Here is a 19,499-nt window from a genome sequence, read left to right as displayed (position 1 = left end):
CCTGTCTCAGCCTACAGTATTTATGCTGCAATAGTTTGTGTCGGAGGGCTAGTGTCAGTCTGTTATATGTGGAGTATTTCTCATGTCTTATCTGGTGTGCTGTGTGAATGTAAGTATTCTCCCTCTAATTCTCTCTCTCTCTCTCTTTCTCTCTCTCTCTCTCTCTCCTCTCGAAGGACCTGAGCCCTAGGACCATGCCTCAGGACTACCTGGCCTGATGACTCCTTGCTGTCCCCAGTCCACCTGGTCATGCTGCTGCTCCAGTTTCAACTGTTCTGCCTACGGCTATTGAATCCTGACCCGTTCAACGTGCTACCTTGTCCTGGACCTGCTGTTTTGGACTCTCTCTCTACCGCACCTGCTGTTTCTAACTCTGAATGATCGGCTATGAAAACCCAACTGACATTTACTCCTGAGGTGCTGACCTGTTGCACCCTCTACAACCATTGTGATTATTATTATCTGACTCTGCTGGTCATCTATGAACGTTTGAACATCTTGGCCATGTTCTGTTATAATCTCCACCTGGCACAGCCAGAAGAGGACTGGCCACCGCTCAGAGCCTGGTTCCTCTCTAGGTTTCTTCCTAGGTTCTGGCCATTCTAGGGAGTTTTTCCTAGCCACCGTGCTTCTACATCTGCATTGCTTGCTGTTTGGGGTTTTAGGCTGGGTTTCTGTACAGCACTTTGTGACATTGGCTGATGTAAAAAGAGCTTTATAAATACATTTGATTGATTTATGGGTGGTCCTGGGAGTGCATAGGACCGCCCACTCGAAAGCCATCCCTACCCACTGTGGGGCCAGGACCAGCCAATCAGAATGAGTTTTTCCCTACAAAAGGACTTTATTACAGACAGAAATGTTGTTCCAAGCACAAGGTGCATCTGTGTAATGACCATGCTGTTTAATTATCTTATTGATATGCCACACCTGTCAGGTGTATGGGTTATCTTGACAAAGGATAAAATGCTCACTAACAGGGATGTAAACAAATTTCTGCCAAAATATTGAGAGAAATAAGCTTCTTGTGTCAATGGAACATTTCGGGGATCTTTTATTTCAACTCATGAAACATGGGACCAACACTTTACATTTATGACTTCAAAAACGAGACGGTTAATTTTCTTTATTTGAAGATGAGCTCTTTGGACATAAAGACAACTGAGCTGCTTCTTCTCTTTCCACATCAGACACTCAGCATAACATTCATAAATTAAGAAAATGAACTGCCATTGCCTGAGGTGACTTTGCCAGCTATTTAAATCTACAAATTCACAACATCTTCCCCATACTTAATCTAATTGAACTAACTGCAGGGTTGCTTTAATAAGAAAAAAATATAGTAATTTGTCCCAAATGGCACCCTATTCCTATAGTGCACCACTTTTGACTACGACCCTATAGGCACTGGTCAAAAGTAGTCCACTATCTAGGGAATAGGGTGCCATTTGGAACAGAGGCAGAATCAAGTCCTTGTGTGGTTTTCACTACAGCAGAGGAAACCACATGCACAGCATCACCCTGGGGCAAAAACAAATGGAAGAGGAGGATTTAACACTGGAGTCTTAGTGTCAAACAGACATTGTGTGTATTGCTCTACAACCGATGAAGAGAATGACTTTCATGTAAAAATTAACAAGGAAATGATCAAAGCAACGTCTTTTATGTCCATCCCATCCTCCTCACCCATACTGTAGCTTCATACGAGAGGGAAAGCATTGGGTAACGCTTGAAATGGTCCATAGTTAGGCTAGCCTATGTATATCTTTAAGGTACATTTTTGTAACGGACAGTATTTTGCTGTGTGTTCTCAATATGGTCTGTCTTGGATCCTTTGAGTACGACTAGTTGACAATCAATCTAAACATTGGGGCAATTGACAGAGTTGGGTAGGTAACTTTCTAAATGAAATCCATTACAGCTACTAGGTACCTGTTCAAAATTGTAATCAGTCATTTAACTTTTGGATTACCAAAACTCAGTAAAGTAATATTTTTACTATGTTACTGTTGGATTACTTTCCCCTTAAGAGGTATTAGAAGACAAAAAAGGATCCATTAAAACACATCTGGTGTGTCATCATAGTGGTCTCTGACTTGTGGTCAGACTTGCTCAAGAGAAAAACTAAAACGTGCACCTTTTTTCAATTCTGAATTGAATGTCATTGAGAAAACAGAAAGGTGTCAATGTATTTTTTTACATCAAAAACTGAATTTAAAAGTAATCCAAGAAGTAAACTAGTTTTTCAAAAAGTATCTGTAATCTGATTACAACAGTGTTGCTGGTAAGGTAACAGATGACCGTTTGTAATCAGATTACATGTAACGGATGTAATCAGTTACTCCCCAACCCTGGCAATTAATGTCTAGAGCACTGGTGCAAAAATTGACATAACAGTTTTTTTGTTGTTGATACCAATAGACTACCAAACTGAGCTAGTGTTTGAGGAGTAAAACGTATCTGCCTGCAAGCGCTCGGGGCAAGCATCTCCATCTACTAGCGCGCAATAACTGAAATGGCACATTTTGCCTAAGGCGGTTTTTGCAATGGCATAATGCATGACGATAGACGTAATTTGGCTTTAATGCCAGGGAGATGTTTAAATATAAAACTATTGGGGAGAAAGACGAAAACACTACAGAACTGAGAGGATCTGCGGGCGCCCTGAATATGCGACAGTTTTATTTAAGAGCCTATCATTTAATAGTTTTATGGACATTCACAGTATCCCTTTTATTAGACATTTTATCAAAACGTTACATGTATGTTTTTTTAGGACGAACGTAGCCAATTTTCACACTCCTAAATCCGATGAGTGAGTTATGACAATTGGGAGCAAGATTAAACCGAACACTGCTACCCATGCAGCAGACCAGACTGCTCTCCGTTGGAATAAAACTGCCATGTTTTTTGGTCAAATCAAATTTACGTGTGAAATAAGAAACAGTGGATCTCATTTTCACCTTGAACTGAGATGTGGCGAGATAGAAAGGGCTGCTCTATTATAACGTAACCCTTGCCCTGCAGGCGTTTGAATAGCCCAGAGCAAGAATTCTTCTAGCCCGCTTCTTATTTAGGGACAGACTGGCTTTCTTCTCATAAAACTCGACGGTTTCATCATATCAGAAAAGGAAAGACCCGGACAAAGACAGATATACAGCAAACGACGACCAAACTGGCATAAAACATTGATACAATTGGAAGGGAGAAGAGATTACTATGTCTTCTCTATCCGTGTCCTCCCAGGTAAGGACGCAATTTGTTTTATTTGTAGTTTTTGGGGGGTAGGCTAGTCTGTCTGAGAAATTGAATCTTAAAGACCGGACGCTCTAAAATCCTTGCGTTGGTGTAGATTTCCAGGGACTATCCCCAAAGTTTTCAAACATTTGGACTCTAAACGCCAAGAAAAACTAGCCGCCAGTATTCGGATACTATTGGATTGTGTCAAATGTATTTGTAATATTCTAGTGGAACGGAAGCTTCAGTGACCTGATAGAATCATCACCGGAACGCATCTGATCTAAAAAATGCTTGAAACGGTGGATTCAATTTATTGAGATACTGTAGTTTCTATTCGATTCTAGATGTGGTAAAGAGGTCGATGGGAACTCAAGACGTTCCATTTGACCAGATTGGTGCACATTCAACAGATCGGGTCTAGCAAAGTGGATACTTGTCATCCGTCATGATTTATGTATTGTAACAGACCCACAATGGGGTTACTTAAATCCAATTTGGATATATTTGGCTGTTTTCGCTGCATAACATTTAGAAGTAACTTAGTCCCTTTTCAGGTTTAGAAGCTAAATGCTAACTCCCGTTCGTATAATCTGGTTAGCATAGCTAGCATTCGTGGATGTAGTCCTCGTTTTTAAAGGTGCTACACATATAATTAAAATGTGCATTGCAATTTCAGAAAGTGTCCATAATATATCTGCCTCTAATAATGGAATATTACTGTTTTATAGTATTACTTACCCGCCAGTGTTGTGATTGGCTGTGATATTCGCCTATTGATTTCTCCAGCTGGAGCGGCACCTAGTTGTCCAACTGGGAAAACAGTTCTGATTTATTTCCTGGTTGCTAAAATTCTACACTGACATTTTCTGAAATTACAATGCAAAACAAAATCTATAAATCCTACGTGTAACACCTTTAACTGTAATGCAGTTGTGTTGGGGTTGATATGTGTTGGGGTTGACATCCATATTACAAACATTATACTCCGATTTTCACTTCAACATATTATGAAATACACATATGAACATTTGGCCATTTTTGCTAGGGGGCAATGAGGAGATTCGCCCCCCTCATGGCAAATCCATTGTTTGGTCATTGACCTCTATACTGCATCTTGTTTGAATTAATGTCTGAAATAATATGCTAAAGAATGTTCAATTTCAAAATATGGGGGGAAAGTATGCAAGTGTTGAGTAGAATCTTTGCAATATTTTTTTTTCTCCCACTTGGTTTCATGGCCAGAAATGTGTTTAAAAAATACATTAATAATTGGATTAAATAAAATACTGGTTTCTGACTATGCAGAGGAGACAACGCCCAGGAAATATAGTGAGAACTCTGTGTGCTCTGCTCAGCAGCCCCGGGCATCTTGCCCCTGGCAAAACATTGAATGAAGTTCACCTCCTGTTCACCTTTTTATGGTTCAAAGAACCTCTTTACAATGGAGAGACTTGGTGGGGGATGGATGGTTTAATTAATCCAGAAGCTGCACTTGCCCAGTGCCCTGGGGTCATGAACACCCTCTGTTCACCCACTGTGGGCAACTTCAACAACTGTCTGCAGCTTATGAATATTGTATTCATGTTAATTGGGGAACGCTGAGGTTTATGTATCTCTCAAATAATTTGATTGGCTGCGAGCCAGAGTCTAAACCACTGTACAGTCATACACCTCATTTGCTATTGCTTCACGTCATTACGCAATCAGTAGCCTAACTTGAATAAAAAGTAGACTTCTCTACTTCACTACTTTTCACTTTACTCAGCTCAGGGCAGATGCAGTACACACTTCTATAACAAATACTATCTACACTGTTCAAAAAATAAAGGGACACTAAAATAACACATTCTAGATCTGAATGAATGAAATATTCTTATTAAATACTTTTTTCTTTACATAGTTGAATGTGCTGACAACAATATCACACAAAAATTATCAATGGAAATCAAATTTATCAACTCATGGAGGTCTGGATTTGGAGTCATACTCAAAATTAAAGTGGAAAACCACACTACAGGCTGATCCAACTTTGATGTAATGTCCTTAAAACAAGTCAAAATGAGGCTCAGTAGTGTGTGTGGCCTCCACGTGCCTGTATGACCTCCCTACAATGCCTGGGCATGCTCCTGATGAGGTGGCGGATGGTCTCCAGAGGGATCTCCTCCCAGACCTGGACTAAAGCATCCGCCAACTCCTGGACAGTCTGTGGTGCAACGTGGCGTTGGTGGATGGAGCGAGACATGATGTCCCAGATGTGCTCAATTGGATTCAGGTCTGGGGAACGGGCGGGCCAGTCCATAGCATCAACGCCTTCCTCTTGCAGGAACTGCTGACACACTCCAGCCACATGAGGTCTAGCATTGTCTTGCATTAGGAGGAACCCAGGGCCAACCGCACCAGCATATGGTCTAACAAGGGGTCTGAGGATCTCATCTTGGTACCTAATGGCAGTCAGGCTACCTCTGGCGAGCACATGAAGGGCTGTGCGGCCCCCCAAAGAAATGCCACCCCACACCATGACTGACCCACAGCCAAACCGGTCATGCTGGAGGATGTTGCAGGCAGCAGAACGTTCTCCACGGTGTCTCCAGACTGTCACGTCTGTCACATGTGCTCAGTGTGAACCTGCTTTCATCTGTGAAGAGCCCAGGGCGCCAGTGGCGAATTTGCCAATCTTGGTGTTCTCTGGCAAATGAAAAACGTCCTGCACGGTGTTAGGCTGTAAGCACAACCCCCACTTGTGGACGTCGGGCCCTCATACCACCCTCATGGAGTCTGTTTCTGACTGTTTGAGCAGACACATGCACATTTGTGGCCTGCTGGAGGTAATTTTGCTGGGCTCTGGCAGTGCTCCTCCTTGCACAAAGGCGGAGGTAGCGGTCCTGCTGCTGGGTTGTTGCCCTCCTACGGCCTCCTCCATGTATCCTGATGTACTGGCCTGTCTCCTGGTAGCGCCTCCATGCTCTGGACACTACGCTGACAGACACAGCAAACCTTCTTGCCACAGCTCGCATTGGTGTGCCATCCTGGATGAGCTGCACTACCTGAGACACTTGTGTGGGTTGTAGACTCCGTCTCATGCTACCACTAAAGTGAAAGCACCGCCAGCATTCAAAAGTGACCAAAACATCAGCCAGGAAGCATAGGAACTGAGAAGTGGTCTATGGTCACCACCTGCAGAACCACTCCTTTATTGGGGGTGGGTGTCTTGCTAATTGCCTATAATTTCCACCTGTTGTCTATTCCATTTGTACAACAGGATGTGACATTTATTGTCAATCAGTGTTGCTTCCTAAGTGGACAGTTTGATTTCACAGAAGTGTGATTGACTTGGAGTTACATTGTGTTGTTTAAGTGTTCCCTTTATTTTTTTGAGCAGTGTATTTCCATGTGTTCCTGTAGGAGGGAAGAAGCATGTCCAGGATGTCTATGAGTCGTTCTCCAGTTTCTCCAATGAATGCCCAGGGCATCCCATCACCGGCCCAGCTGACTAAAGCCAATGCCCCGGTCCACATCGACGTGGGAGGACACATGTACACCAGCAGCCTGGGTACTCTCACCAAATACCCAGAGTCTAGGTAAGAGTATAAGGCCATGAAGCATAGCACCACCACCATGGCAATGTGAATAATTTCCTCGTGGAAAATAATGTATTATTGATTCAATACTAACTTTCCCCCCCCTATGGAATAACATGTCAGGTTCATGAATAGGTCTATTGACTGTGCATTATGACTGATACGTTATTCAATTACTTCTAGAAATCCACATAGCATCGTGTTGAAACGCAAGCAGCTTGGTATCCATGGTAATTGGTCTGAGAGTAAGCAAATACAGAGAGAGGGCAGAGAGAGAAAGGAAAAGAGTAGATTTTAATTGCTTTTTGGAAGACAAAGAGAGAGTGGAGAAGGCTGAGCTGTCTGGAGCTATGAGGTGAGACTCCTGCTGGAAGAGGAGAGGACCACCTCAGGCATAGGGGAGAAGAAAGATGAGTACTGTGCAGTTGGCATCGATTTAGAGGGGGAGAGCGAGAGAGAGGGAGAGAGAGAGAGAGAGTGTTGTATTCAACCCAGTATGTTATTCCGAAGTCATAGTAGACCCAATTCATTTTCTGTACTAAAATAAACTTTGTAGCCCACTTCCTGCCTAAAATGTAGGCCTACATGACTTACGTCACTCTCAATGAATGATCAACTACACTAGAAACAAGTTTTACGCTTCACTAAACATACTTCAAGTACTACTTGATTCATAGTATTAATCTAGAGCTCTTAACCATTGTCTTTCTCTCCAGAATCAGTCGTCTGTTTAATGGAACAGAGCCCATTGTACTGGACAGCTTGAAGCAGCACTACTTCATTGACAGGGATGGAGATATATTCAGATACATCCTCAGCTTCCTCAGGACCTGCAAACTACTGCTCCCAGAGGACTTCAAGGTACAGTTCACAATGCAGGGGGACAACACTTGTCCAAAATAGCTCACATCTCACCAAAAGAGTAAAATGGGCCTAATACATTACTTTATTATCACCCGAGCATAGTTAAACCAAACCAACTTTGTTACTTATGCATAAACTTGCCTGAGGCGTGAATACTTGTTTTATTTCTGAGCTAATGCCTAGGCTAACACAGTCTATTAACCAGGTATTACTTAATTTCCCAACTTTTTTGTACACATACAAACACATACAAACTTATACCCATTTCAGACCTCAAATGTGGTATGTTACCTGTAAAAATACAAGCCAATATTTATATGACCCCCCCTTCAAACAGCTCGCTATTTACCACTTATTGGCAGCTATACCCCTTTTAATAATACAGTGTACATTCGGAAAGTATTCAGACCCCTTGACTTTTTCCACAATTTGATACGTTACAGCCTTATCCTAAAATTGATTGCATTTTTTTCTTTTTAATCTACACACAATACCCCATAATGACGAAGAAAAAAATACGTTTTGACATTTTTGCAAATGTATATAAAAAAAAAAAACCTGACAGTTAAATAAGTATTCAGACCCTTTACTCAGTACTTTGGTGAAGCATCTTTGGCAGCGATTACAGCATTGAGTCTTCTTGAGTATGACGCTACAAGCTTGGCACACCTATGTATAAGGAAGTTATTCTATGCAGATCCTCTCAAGCTCTGTCAGGTTGGATGGGGAGCGTTGCTGCACAGCTATTTTCAAGTCTCTCCAGAGATGTTAGATCGACTTCAAGTCCAGGCTCTGGCTGGGTCACTGAAGGACATTCAGAGACTTGTCCCGAAGCCTCTCGTGTTGTCTTGGCTGTGTGCTTAGGGTCGTTGTCCTGTTGGAGGGTGAACCTTCACCTCAGTTTGAGGTCCTGAGCGCTCTGGAGCAGGTTTTCATCAAGGATCCCTCTACTTTGCTCCATTAATCTTTCCCTCGATTCTGACTAGTCTCCCAGTACCTGCCCCTGAAAAACATTCCCACAGTTTGATGCTGTCACCACCATGCTTCACCGTAGGGATGGTGCCAGGTTTCCTCCGGACATGACACTTGGCAGTTCAGTCTTAGTTTAATCAGACCAGAGAATCTTGTTTCTCATGGTCTGAGAGCCCTTTAGGTGCCTTTTGGTAAACTCCAGGTGGGATGTCATGTGCCTTTCACTGAGGAGTGGCTTCCGTCTGGCCACTCAACCATAAAGGCCTGATTCGTGGAGTGCTGCAGAGATGGTTGTGCTTCCGGAAGGTCAATTCCTTTGACCTCATGGCTTTGGTTTTTGCTCTGACATGCACGGTCAACTGTAGGACCTTATTTATATAGGTATGTGCCTTTCCAAATGATATCCAATCAATTGAATTGACCACAGGTCGACATCTTGAGGACGATCAATGGAAACAGGATGCACCTGAGCTCAATTTTGAGTCTCATAGCAAAAGTGTCTGAATACTTATGTAAATATTTTTCATAAATTAGCAAACATTTGTAAAAAAAAAAATTTTTTTTTACTTTGTCATGACTTTGTCATTATCACACAGACCCAATACCTGTATTTTGGTTACAGGGTCTGGGAAAATGCAGGAATCATGACTAGGTCTTTAGGTGGCTTTTCATTTTTGCCCCATGTTTTTTCTCTCTACCCATTCCAGATATACAAAAAAAAGCTGGTATGAAAATGCAGGCTTGGTAAAAATTTGTGGGATTTTGTTCTGTGTATGAAATAATAGTGTCTCTCACAGTGATTTCAGGATGGTTATGCAAACATGACCGTAAAGTCATACAAATTATCCCGCAGTACCCAGAAACACATCGTTAGCTTAATTCTCACAGTGTGCCACTATAGGCACTCTGTGTGTGTAAACTGCAGGTATTCGAACACTTGAATCAGTTATCCATTATGCCTTGGGCTTCTACAGGGGCCAGTTCTGCATGGCTGGAAGTAGGGGCATTGTGTGTTCTGCTAAATTGATGTGTGAGGAGGGTGTGTGTGTGTGTCCTTCTCTGTAGTTAGTGTGGCTGTGTTATTCTGTCCTTTGCACAGGATGACTAAAGTGCCCTGCAGATAGAGCCCTCATTTTTTATAAAACACATCTATCCCTCGCTTCAAGCCTATGAAGGGAGGGGGAGCTAAGGAGGCAGGCTTTGATACAGAGAGGAGCCTGCGGGGTTAGCAGCTCTGTGTACGCCTGTTGTCAGAAGCAGTATGGCGCAAAGGCAGATAGAGGCAGCTCCCTCTGTTTCACATGCAGTAATTCTCAGCAGAAGTTTCTGTGTTTGTGTGCATGTCTATGTGCCGCAGTGCTGTCATAATATAGGGCATGCAAGGGGACGATACAGGGGAGAGTGAGATGGAAAGACATGTCTTCCCTTTCAAAAGGAGATTGCAGTTAGAGTGCAGTATGTTGCACATACTGCTGCACCCCAAATAATATATAAATAATATATATATATTTGTTTTTACTGCAGTAATTTTGCAGTGTAACTGCAGTTCAACTGCTGTACACTGCGGTTATTCTGCTATCACTGAGTCCAAAATACCAGTCGACTGCAGTTACTGCACTTTTACTGACTACGGTTTGCAACTGCACATGGGGACAAAGATCATACTTTTTGGAGAAATGTCCTCTGGTCTGATGAAACAAAAATAGAACTGTTTGGCCATAATGACCATTGTTATGTTTGGAGGAAAAAGGGGGAGGCTTGCAAGCTGAAGAATACCATCCCAACCTTGAAGCACGGCGGTGGCAGCATCATGCTGTGGGGGTTCTTTGCTGCAGGAGGGACTGGTGCACTTCACAAAATAGATGAGGGAGAAAAATGATGTGGATATATTGAAGCAACATCTCAAGACATGGTCGTAAATGGGTCTTCCAAATGGACAATGACCTCAAGCATACTTCCAAAGTTGTGGCAAAATGGCTTAAGAACAACAAAGGTAAGGTATTGGAGTGGCCATTACAAAGCCCCGACCTCAATCAAATAGAAGATTTGTGGGCAGAACTGAAAAAGCGTGTGCGAGCAAGGAGGCCTACAAACCTGACTCAGTTGCACTAGCCCTGTCAGGAGGAAGGGGCCAGTATTCACCCAACTTATTGTGGGAAGCTTGTGGAAGGCTACCTGAAACATTTGACCCAAGTTAAACAATTTAAAGGCAATGCTTTCAAATACTAATTGAGTGTATTCTGACCCATTGGGAATGTGATGAAAGAAATAAAAGCTGAAATAACCACTCTCTACTATTATTCTGACATTTCACATTCTTAAAATAAAGTGGTGATCCTAAGACGGACATTTTACTAGGATTAAATGTCAGGAATTGTGAAAAGCTGAGTTTAAATGTACTTGGCTGAGGTGTACGTAAACTTCAACTGTGTGTGTGTGTGTGTGTTCAAAGGACAATTGGGCTAGGGGGTACAATATCACATTACACAAGGACCTTAAGGGACATACACACACTTTAGAATTCTAACAGCTTTTTTTGTTGGTAGAGAATTTAATTGTATTCAAAAAAAAATGTAAGTTAAGAAAATGTCGTGTTTTGTTTGTAAATGTATTTGTTTAACTCGTGGGTAATGAATCCAAGCAGTACAATCCTCCATAATGGTCTACAATCTGAAATGTGTTCAATTATAAGTCTGCTGATGTCTTGCCAGAGATTCCTTACATGAATACAATGCCAAAAAAGATGCAACACCATTTCTGGGTGGTCATTACAAAATGTACAATTTGAATGCATGTTTTTATTTTTTATTTAAAACTTTATATCGTTGTTGGCAGGATAATATTTATTAATAATTTGAATAGAAACTTCCTTAATTTTGTTAAGTATGTATGTGGCAACATTCAACCTTTCCACCAACATATATTGTAAATGAAACCAAAAAGGCATGACATAAGGCATCGATACAACATCCTGTTGAAACAAGGATTTATTTCTAGAGCTCCAACTTCCCGATCTGAAGACCACTAATGTCATGAGTTCCCAGTTGTCTTGAAAGCAGCACAAGATGCTGTAGCAGCAATGCTTGCGCTGTCTGACAGATTTTCCGCTCACAGGCTCTGTATCTGTACACTGAACGTGTGTGATAAGATACTGTACATAACGAATATATTGTACACACACGCAATTCCACTAAATGATGCTAATTAACCTATGGACCGATAAACCTGACCAGTCAACTGTATTTCCATGAATAGATATTTCTTATTCTCCTGGACAATTGGTGGCACCAATTTTATTTATCAGACAAAAGCCAGCTATTACCAGCTAATGGAAACCCTGGTGTGTTCATGTGTTTTGGGTATGTTTTCTTGTGGGTGTGTATCCTTGCTTATGTGTTTCTACTATGACAGGACTTCCCCCAGCTATACGAGGAGGCTCGCTACTACCAACTGACACCCATGGTCCGCGAGCTGGAGCGCTGGCAGACGGAGCAGGAGGGCCAGAAGAGACCGCCCTGCGAGTGCCTGGTGGTCCGAGTGACCCCTGACCTGGGGGAGAGGATTGCCCTCAGCGGAGGGAAGGTGCTCATCGAAGAGATCTTCCCCGAGACTGGAGACGTCATGTGTAACTCTGTGAATGCCGGCTGGAACCACGACCCCACGCATGTCATCCGATTCCCTCTCAACGGCTACTGCAGGCTCAACTCAGTTCAGGTGCGGACGGTGATATAGTTGTAGTTCTATAGGTCAATTCTGTTCTGATGTGGATTCAGGTAAATGCCGCTGAGTGTATCAAACATTAGGATCAACTTCCTAATATTGAGTTGCACCCTCCCCTTTTGACTTAAGAACAGCCTCAATTCTCCGGGGCATGGACTCGACGAGGTGTCGAAAGCGTTCCACAGGGTCCAAGAATGGTCCACTGGCCCACGCTTCCCACAGTTGTGTCAAGTTGGCTGGATGTCCTTTGGGTGGTGGACCATTCTTGATACACATGGGAAAGTGTTGAGCGTGAAAACCCCAGCAATGTTGAAGTTCTGGACACAAAACCGGTGTGCCTGGCACCTACTACAGGACCCTGTTTCACTTAGTGCCTTCGGAAAGTATTCAGCCCCCTTTGACCTTTCTCCACATCTTGTTACGTTACAGCCTTATTCTAAAATGGATTAAGGTCTCCAAGAACAGTGGCCATTCATTCTTAAATGGAAGAGAAAAACGACAACTATTTAATAGATTTTAGAATAAGGCTGTAACGATAACAAAATGTGGAAAAAGTCCAGTGGTTTGAATACTTCCCGAAGGCACTGTACATCTTTTTGTCTTGCCTATTCACCCTCGGAATGGCACACGTACACAATCCACGTCTCAATTGTCTCGAGGCTTACAAGTCCTTTTAACTGGTCTCCTCCAATTGATCTACACTGATTTTTGAAGTGGATTTTACAAGGGACATCAATAAAGGATCATAGCTTTCCCCTGCATTCACCTGGTCAGTCTTAATGTTTTGTGTACACCGCGGATCGGGTCAGCAATGCCGAAGACTAAAAGTCAACTCTGTAACATGGCCGACTGACTTACTTCAGTTACTTTGCAAACCCAGTTTAAAATGTTTAAGTTCTTAATAGGCTCAACTCAGTTCGGGTGCAGTGATGTAGTTATAGGTCAACTCTGTTCTTATATGGCTCCTGGTCAACTCTATTATACATACTTTTGGTCACCTGCTCGTCGAACATCTCATTCCAAAATCATGGGCATTAATAGGGACTTCGTCCCCCTTTTGCTGCTATAATAGCCTCCACTCTCCTGGGAAAGCTTTCCACCAGATGTTGGAACATTGCTGCGGGGACTTGCTTCCATTCAGCCACAAGAGCATTACTGTGGTCTGGCATGGATGTTGGGCGATAAGGCCTGGCTCGCAGTCGTCATTCCAAAAATGTTTTCAATGGGGTTGAGGTCAGGTCTCTGTGCAGACCAGTCAAGTTCTTCCACACAGATCTCGACAAACCATTTCTGTATGGACCTCGCTATGTGCATGGGGGCATTGTCATTCTGAAGCAGGAAAGGGCCTTCCCCAAACTGTTGCCACGAAGTTGGAAGCACAGAGTCGTCTAGAATGTCATTGTATGCTTAATGCTGTAGCGTTAAGATTTACAGAGGACAGTCTGCTCTCGGCGGTCCCGTTCTGAGCTTGTGTGACCTACCACTTCGCGGGTGAGCCATTCCTAGACGTTTCCACTTCACAATTACAGCACTTACAGTTGATGGGGGCAGCTCTAGCAGGGCAGAAATTTGACAATTACTTGTTGGAAAGGTGGAATCCTATGACGGTGCCATGTTGAAAGTCACTGAACTCTTCAGTAAGGCCGTTCTACTGCCAACGTTTGTCTATGGAGATTGCAGGGCTGTGTGCTCGATTTTTATCCGTCAGCAACGGGTGTGGCTGAAATGGCAGCATCCACTCATTTGAAGGGGTGTCCACATACTTTTGTGTATATACTGTATAGCGTACAAGGAAGAGGGTACTCGGCACTATAACTTATGTCTAAAAACCCTGTCGGACTCTCCTGTGCTCCCTGCAGGTTCTGGAGAGGTTGTTCGAGAAGGGCTTCAGCGTGACGGCGTCATGTGGCGGCGGAGTTGACTCCTCCCAGTTCAGCGAGTACGTCCTGTGTCGCGAGCTCCGCAGGGGTCAGCCCACCGACACCACCATCCACATCAAACAAGAGCCTCTGGACTAGGTTGGGAGGAACAGAGGCACCCGTGAGAGATCAACATGTCCGGTGCTGATTTTCGAGTCCTATTTACACAACTTTAACAGTGGAAAAACACACAAGGACTCTTCATGCTTGGGAATATCATTTGCCAGTGGCAATGTAGACTGGACTAGCAAGATGTGAGAGGGTTGTGATTCTATGGAGACTCAAAGACACTAAAGGGATCCTCTGAGGTGAGCTCATTAGCTCTGTTTGTATGGAACTCTTACTGCTGCCATTTCCAACAGAGATACAGTATCTATCAGGATCCAAGTGAAACGGTCCGTGACTTCTGGGCTGTTGACAACTAGGAGGAAATAGCTCTAGTAATATGGTGCTCAATTCCAGCTTAGGTTTAACTGGGGACTCCTGTTCAAGCCTCAGGATGGGTCTACTGGTATGACCGATGACCTCCGCTTGAGAGCCATTATGGCTGCGTTTACACAGGCAGCCCAATTCTGATCTTTTGTCCAATGATTGGTAAACTGTATAAATGCAACCAAAAATGGCCATGCCCTACCGCAGGAAGAACAGAACATGTCTGTGTTTGCCTCATTTCTTGACGACTTCCTACCCAAGATCTGACTAACGTGTAGGTATTTGTTCAATTAAATGTCAAATGGACAATATGGGGTTTCCAATTTGTATATATATACAGTACCAGTCAAAAGTTTGGACACCTACTCATTCAAGGGTTTTCCTTTTTTGTATTTTTCTTTTTTTTACATTGTAGAATAAGTGTGAAGACATCAACATTCTGAAATAACAAGTATGGAATCATGTGGTAACCAAAAAAAAAAGTGTTAAATCAAAATATTTTATTTGAGATTCTTCAAAGAAGCCAGCCTTTGCCTTGATGACAGCTTTGCACTCTGCATTCTCCCAACCAGCTTCATGAGGTAGTCGGGGGGGGTATACAGATAAAGGCCCAAGTCCATATTATGGCAAGAACAGCTCAAATAAGCAAAGAGAAACTACAATCCTTCATTAGAAACACACGCAGTGGACATTAGACTGGTAGAAATCTGTATTTTGGTCAGATGGGTGCAAATGTGAGATTTTTGGTTCCAACCGTAGGTGAACGGATTATCTCTGCATGTGTAGTTCCCAAGTGAAGCATTGAGGTGGTGGTGCAGGGGTGCTTTGCTACTGACACGGTCTGTGATTTATTTATAATTCAAGGCACTCTTAACCAGCATGGTTACCACAGCATTCTGCAGCTATATGCCCTCCCATCTGGTTTGCACTTAGTCCCACTGTCATTTGTTTTTCAACAGGACAATGACCCAACACACCTTCAGGCTGTGTAAGGGCTATTTGACCAAGGAGAGTGATGGAGTGCTGCATCAGATGACCTGGCCTCCAATCACCCGACCTCAACCCAATTGCTTGGGATGATTTAGAGCGCAGAGTTAAGGAAAAGCAGCCAACAAGTGGTCAGCATATGTGGGAACTCCTTGAAGCTGGTTGAGAGAATGCCAAGAGTGTGCAAAACTGTCAAAGGGTGACTACTTTTGAAGAATCTCAAATATTTGTGTAACACTTTTTTGGTTACTACATGATTGTTTTGATGTCTTCACTATTCTACAATGTAGAAAAGTCCAAATAAAAACCTTTTGAATGAGTAGGTGTCAACTTTTGACTGGTACTAATGTAAAACTTTCCTGACAAATGTTCATGATGTGAAAACTGGGGTTTTGTATGTGGTGCACATTTCACAGATTTAACTGCAATTTCAGTTAATATTTAAGGTATGTTTGCTTAGTCATTTTTGTTTGTGCAGCTGTATTGATAACTGTTTTTGGCAGTTTTTGTTTTACTAATCTCTCAGACAGCCAAGTAGCTGGGAGATTTTGGTTCTGGGTTGCAGAGATTTATAAGACTCCATTAAGCCAAACTCAACCTGGCACAAAGTGCCTTCAGAAAGTATTCAGACCCCTGGACCTTTCCCAAATTTTGTTACATTACAGCCTTATTCTAATATGGATAAAATCGTCCACCCCCCCTTCAATCAACACACAATACCCCACAATGAAATAACAAAAACAGGTTCTCTCATAGCAAAGGGGCTGAATACTAATGTAAATAAGGTATGTTTTTATTTAATACATTTGCAGTAAAAAAAAAATACCAGTTTTCGCTTTGTCATTATGGGGTATTTTGTTAAGGTTGAGGGGGGAAAAAAAAATATTTTTAGAATAAGACTAACGTAACAATGTGGAAAAAGTCATGGGGTCTGAATACTTTCCGAATGTACTGTACCATCAAAGAAATCCGGCTATGTGTACTTTGTCACTTTCTTTATTAATTTTTTTTGCAAAGGTACAAACAATAGTAAAATTGCATCGCCTGAAATGCGTCAGGTTTGAATACACAGATAGTAGGAAATATAAATAGTCACAAAAATGTGTCCTTCAACAGATGGTACTGTAGCTAGGTGCTAAGACCCAGACTCTTAACACCACAGCTGTATCTCATTGATCAATTAGAACTATGCACTATATAAACAAATGCCTGTTACAGTAAAAAAATACATTTAAAGCATTAAAAACCTTCAGTCATTCCAAAGTCAAACTGGGGGAAAAAAGCACTTTCGTCCCCCAAAAAATGAGTAGTTGTATACAATTAGCATTAGAAAAATACTTGCTCGATCGCTACGACAGATCATTTTGATGTTGATCCGCATTAACATAGCAAAGCACACTATAGATCTTGTTTGCGCGGTGCTGCAAGAGACTGACTTTCCAGGTGGGGGAAAAAATGAAAAATAAAACCCTGGATGGAATTTTAAGGTCTTGAGAAGAAAATGATAGGAATGGTGCTCAATATGACAACAATGTTTGTTGACGTTTTTATTTCATTAGCCTGAGTGAGTGTATAAGAGAGCCAGCTCCCTGTTCTGTGCTGAGCTTGAGTCTGAATAATAATATATCTAGATTCACGGTCTACAATAGGAGAGACGGGTCTTTGTATGAACCCTATATAAACAGAGTTGGCTCTTTACACACACACAAAAAAATATAATAATCTTATGTTTCACTATTCTGCCATAATACCTATCAGACATGCTGCGCAGTAATATCGTAATATGAACCCTAAACCACCATGTATACCAGCCAAACCTGGGTCAAATTAAGGTGCGCTTGATTTAGCTTGGCGTTTGCATTTAATGGGACTATTCCATTGGTTCTACTGTACCAGGCAAACTAAATCAAGCACAGCTCAATCATTTGAAAGTATTTGACCCAGGTCTGGAACTAGTAAGTACTATATGTATTTGTTGTTTTAAAATGAGGCATCACAGTACTCTGTACATTTATCTGACATTAGATTTCTCTAACATTCACTATATGGTGTGGTGAATTAAAACCTGTAGTTTCTAACGCCGTACTTACTTGTATGGTACATAAAATGCAAACATTATCTTTCAATTTGAAATGGTTCCTTTTCAATGTTTGGAAAAACGTAGATAACACAAGTGTTTGTAGGTTTTGATCTGGAGAGCACAGATCCTACCCAGGGTGACCAAACAATCCTCTTGAAAATCCAGTCAAAACTATCTGTGGTGTGATGTAACATCCTTAGTGAGTAGCCATTGGGCTAAAATAGCAAGGATCCTGACACAAATCTTACAACTGTAGGTTTTGTTTGAGAATTAGGCAACGGATTGGGACAGACTCAAAAGGCACCTCGTCAGGTACATAGCAGAAGTCATTGTAAAAAATGAGTGTGTGCCCGCCTGCCAGCTTCGAGGCTCTCAGCATTGTAAAGCACACAGCTAGTGAATGAGACTAGACTTGATGTGAGAACAATGATGTGGCCAAGTGAAAGAGTAGAGCCAGCAGTGTACCTGTCCAAAGGGGCTGTATGATCAGGGGGCAACGTTGGGGTGGCGTGGGGTTGCTTAGTATCAGATTAGGGGGATAAAGGATAGTGTGGTACAGGAACGTGTGTATGTATATATATATATATATGAGTTGGTAAAGGGGAAACTTGTCACAAATTTGTATTGGGTCAAGTCCAGAACCCTGGGGGACTCCACTACTTCAGGAGAGCCTTATAGAGCAGTAAGGACCGGGATGTGACTCTCTCCTGCTCCAGGCAGAAGATAAAGTCCCTGAGATTGACTCGCGTGATCCGCTGACGGAGCTGTTGGCGGGAGGAGGCGGCTGTGGAAGAGCCAGCCCCTGAACCCAAAGCAACCTGAGGAGAAAAAGGGACGGCATTACAAAAGTTAGATCTGCTAGTAAGTGATTTAGGGTCGTTTCGATTGACTTAAAATATGTGTTGGCGATATCCAGCCTGTGTGCCAACATCGAGGCTCAAGCAATAGTAATGCAGGCAGGGGGAACAAGCGATGTGGTCTAACCAGAGAAATGTCAATTCACTGTCACCTATCCTGTCCCACTCACTAAGCTTTGACAGCCCAGGCTTGTACGTACGTCACCACAGTTTCATACAAGGTGTGTGTACAGCTGGAGGGAAGCGGTCCCACCCTTACCGTGCACACTAAATGCCATGCTCTCTCCATTTTGGGACAACTCCAACAAACTCAAAAGAGCAGCAATTACCAATGTGATATCACACAGTGTGGGTTGAGTTGATGCTGCGTGGTGCACACTACTGAAATATCCTGAGGCTTGTTTGATGGGGTGACAAAATTGTACATGTCTTAGTGAACTCCGTGACATTGTGCCCAACTGAATAGCCCTGTAATGTATCCTGGAACGGATAGGCTACAAGCCAGTCAGCGGTTCCTTAACTGGGGCCTGGTGTTGACAATGGGTACATTTCATTATCGGGGCTCAAGGGGAAAAACATTTGGGAACTAGAAAATGTCTTTCATGAAATGGCCATTTTGTGAAACAATGGTGGTTCCTATTATGTAAAATGAGTTTAGTACCATATTCTACTTCTATGTGCAGAGAGCCTGAGGGGGGAGCTGACACTGGAGGATTGGAATAAGGCTCCAGGTTCATACAGGAACACAATCAGAGCATTATACAGCTTAACAGCCTGCAGGTGTGGTAACCTCCTGCACACACGCGCCACACATGGGTGTGTACTCCATACTGGCACAATGAATGCCCAA

General features: G+C 42.6%; 2 protein-coding genes across 3 annotated transcripts in view; one reads left to right on the top strand and one right to left on the bottom strand.

Annotated features, from left to right (window-relative positions):
* Positions 1 to 2,576: 2,576 nt before the first annotated feature.
* LOC115109650 (BTB/POZ domain-containing protein kctd15-like) lies at positions 2,577 to 17,154 on the top strand. Its single transcript, XM_029634844.2, has 5 exons — positions 2,577 to 3,246; positions 6,643 to 6,818; positions 7,535 to 7,679; positions 12,066 to 12,368; positions 14,234 to 17,154. The coding sequence occupies exons 1-5, from the start codon at positions 3,220 to 3,222 to the stop codon at positions 14,390 to 14,392; spliced, it is 810 nt and encodes a 269-aa protein (XP_029490704.1). The 5' UTR covers positions 2,577 to 3,219; the 3' UTR covers positions 14,393 to 17,154.
* LOC115109649 (transcription initiation factor TFIID subunit 4-like) overlaps positions 16,693 to 19,499 on the bottom strand; it is a 34,082-nt gene continuing 31,275 nt past the window's right edge. For both annotated transcript variants that reach the window (XM_029634840.2, XM_029634841.2), the window contains exon 15: positions 16,693 to 18,610. In XM_029634840.2, coding sequence (XP_029490700.2) covers positions 18,449 to 18,610 — 162 coding nt within the window. In that variant the 3' untranslated portion in view covers positions 16,693 to 18,448. The remainder of the gene's footprint in view (positions 18,611 to 19,499) is intronic.

Source organism: Oncorhynchus nerka, linkage group LG25 (genome assembly GCF_034236695.1).
Source record: "Oncorhynchus nerka isolate Pitt River linkage group LG25, Oner_Uvic_2.0, whole genome shotgun sequence".
Lineage (NCBI taxonomy): Eukaryota > Metazoa > Chordata > Actinopteri > Salmoniformes > Salmonidae > Oncorhynchus > Oncorhynchus nerka.
Note: the sequence above shows the minus strand (reverse complement) of the source record. Positions and strands in the feature narration are given on the sequence as shown.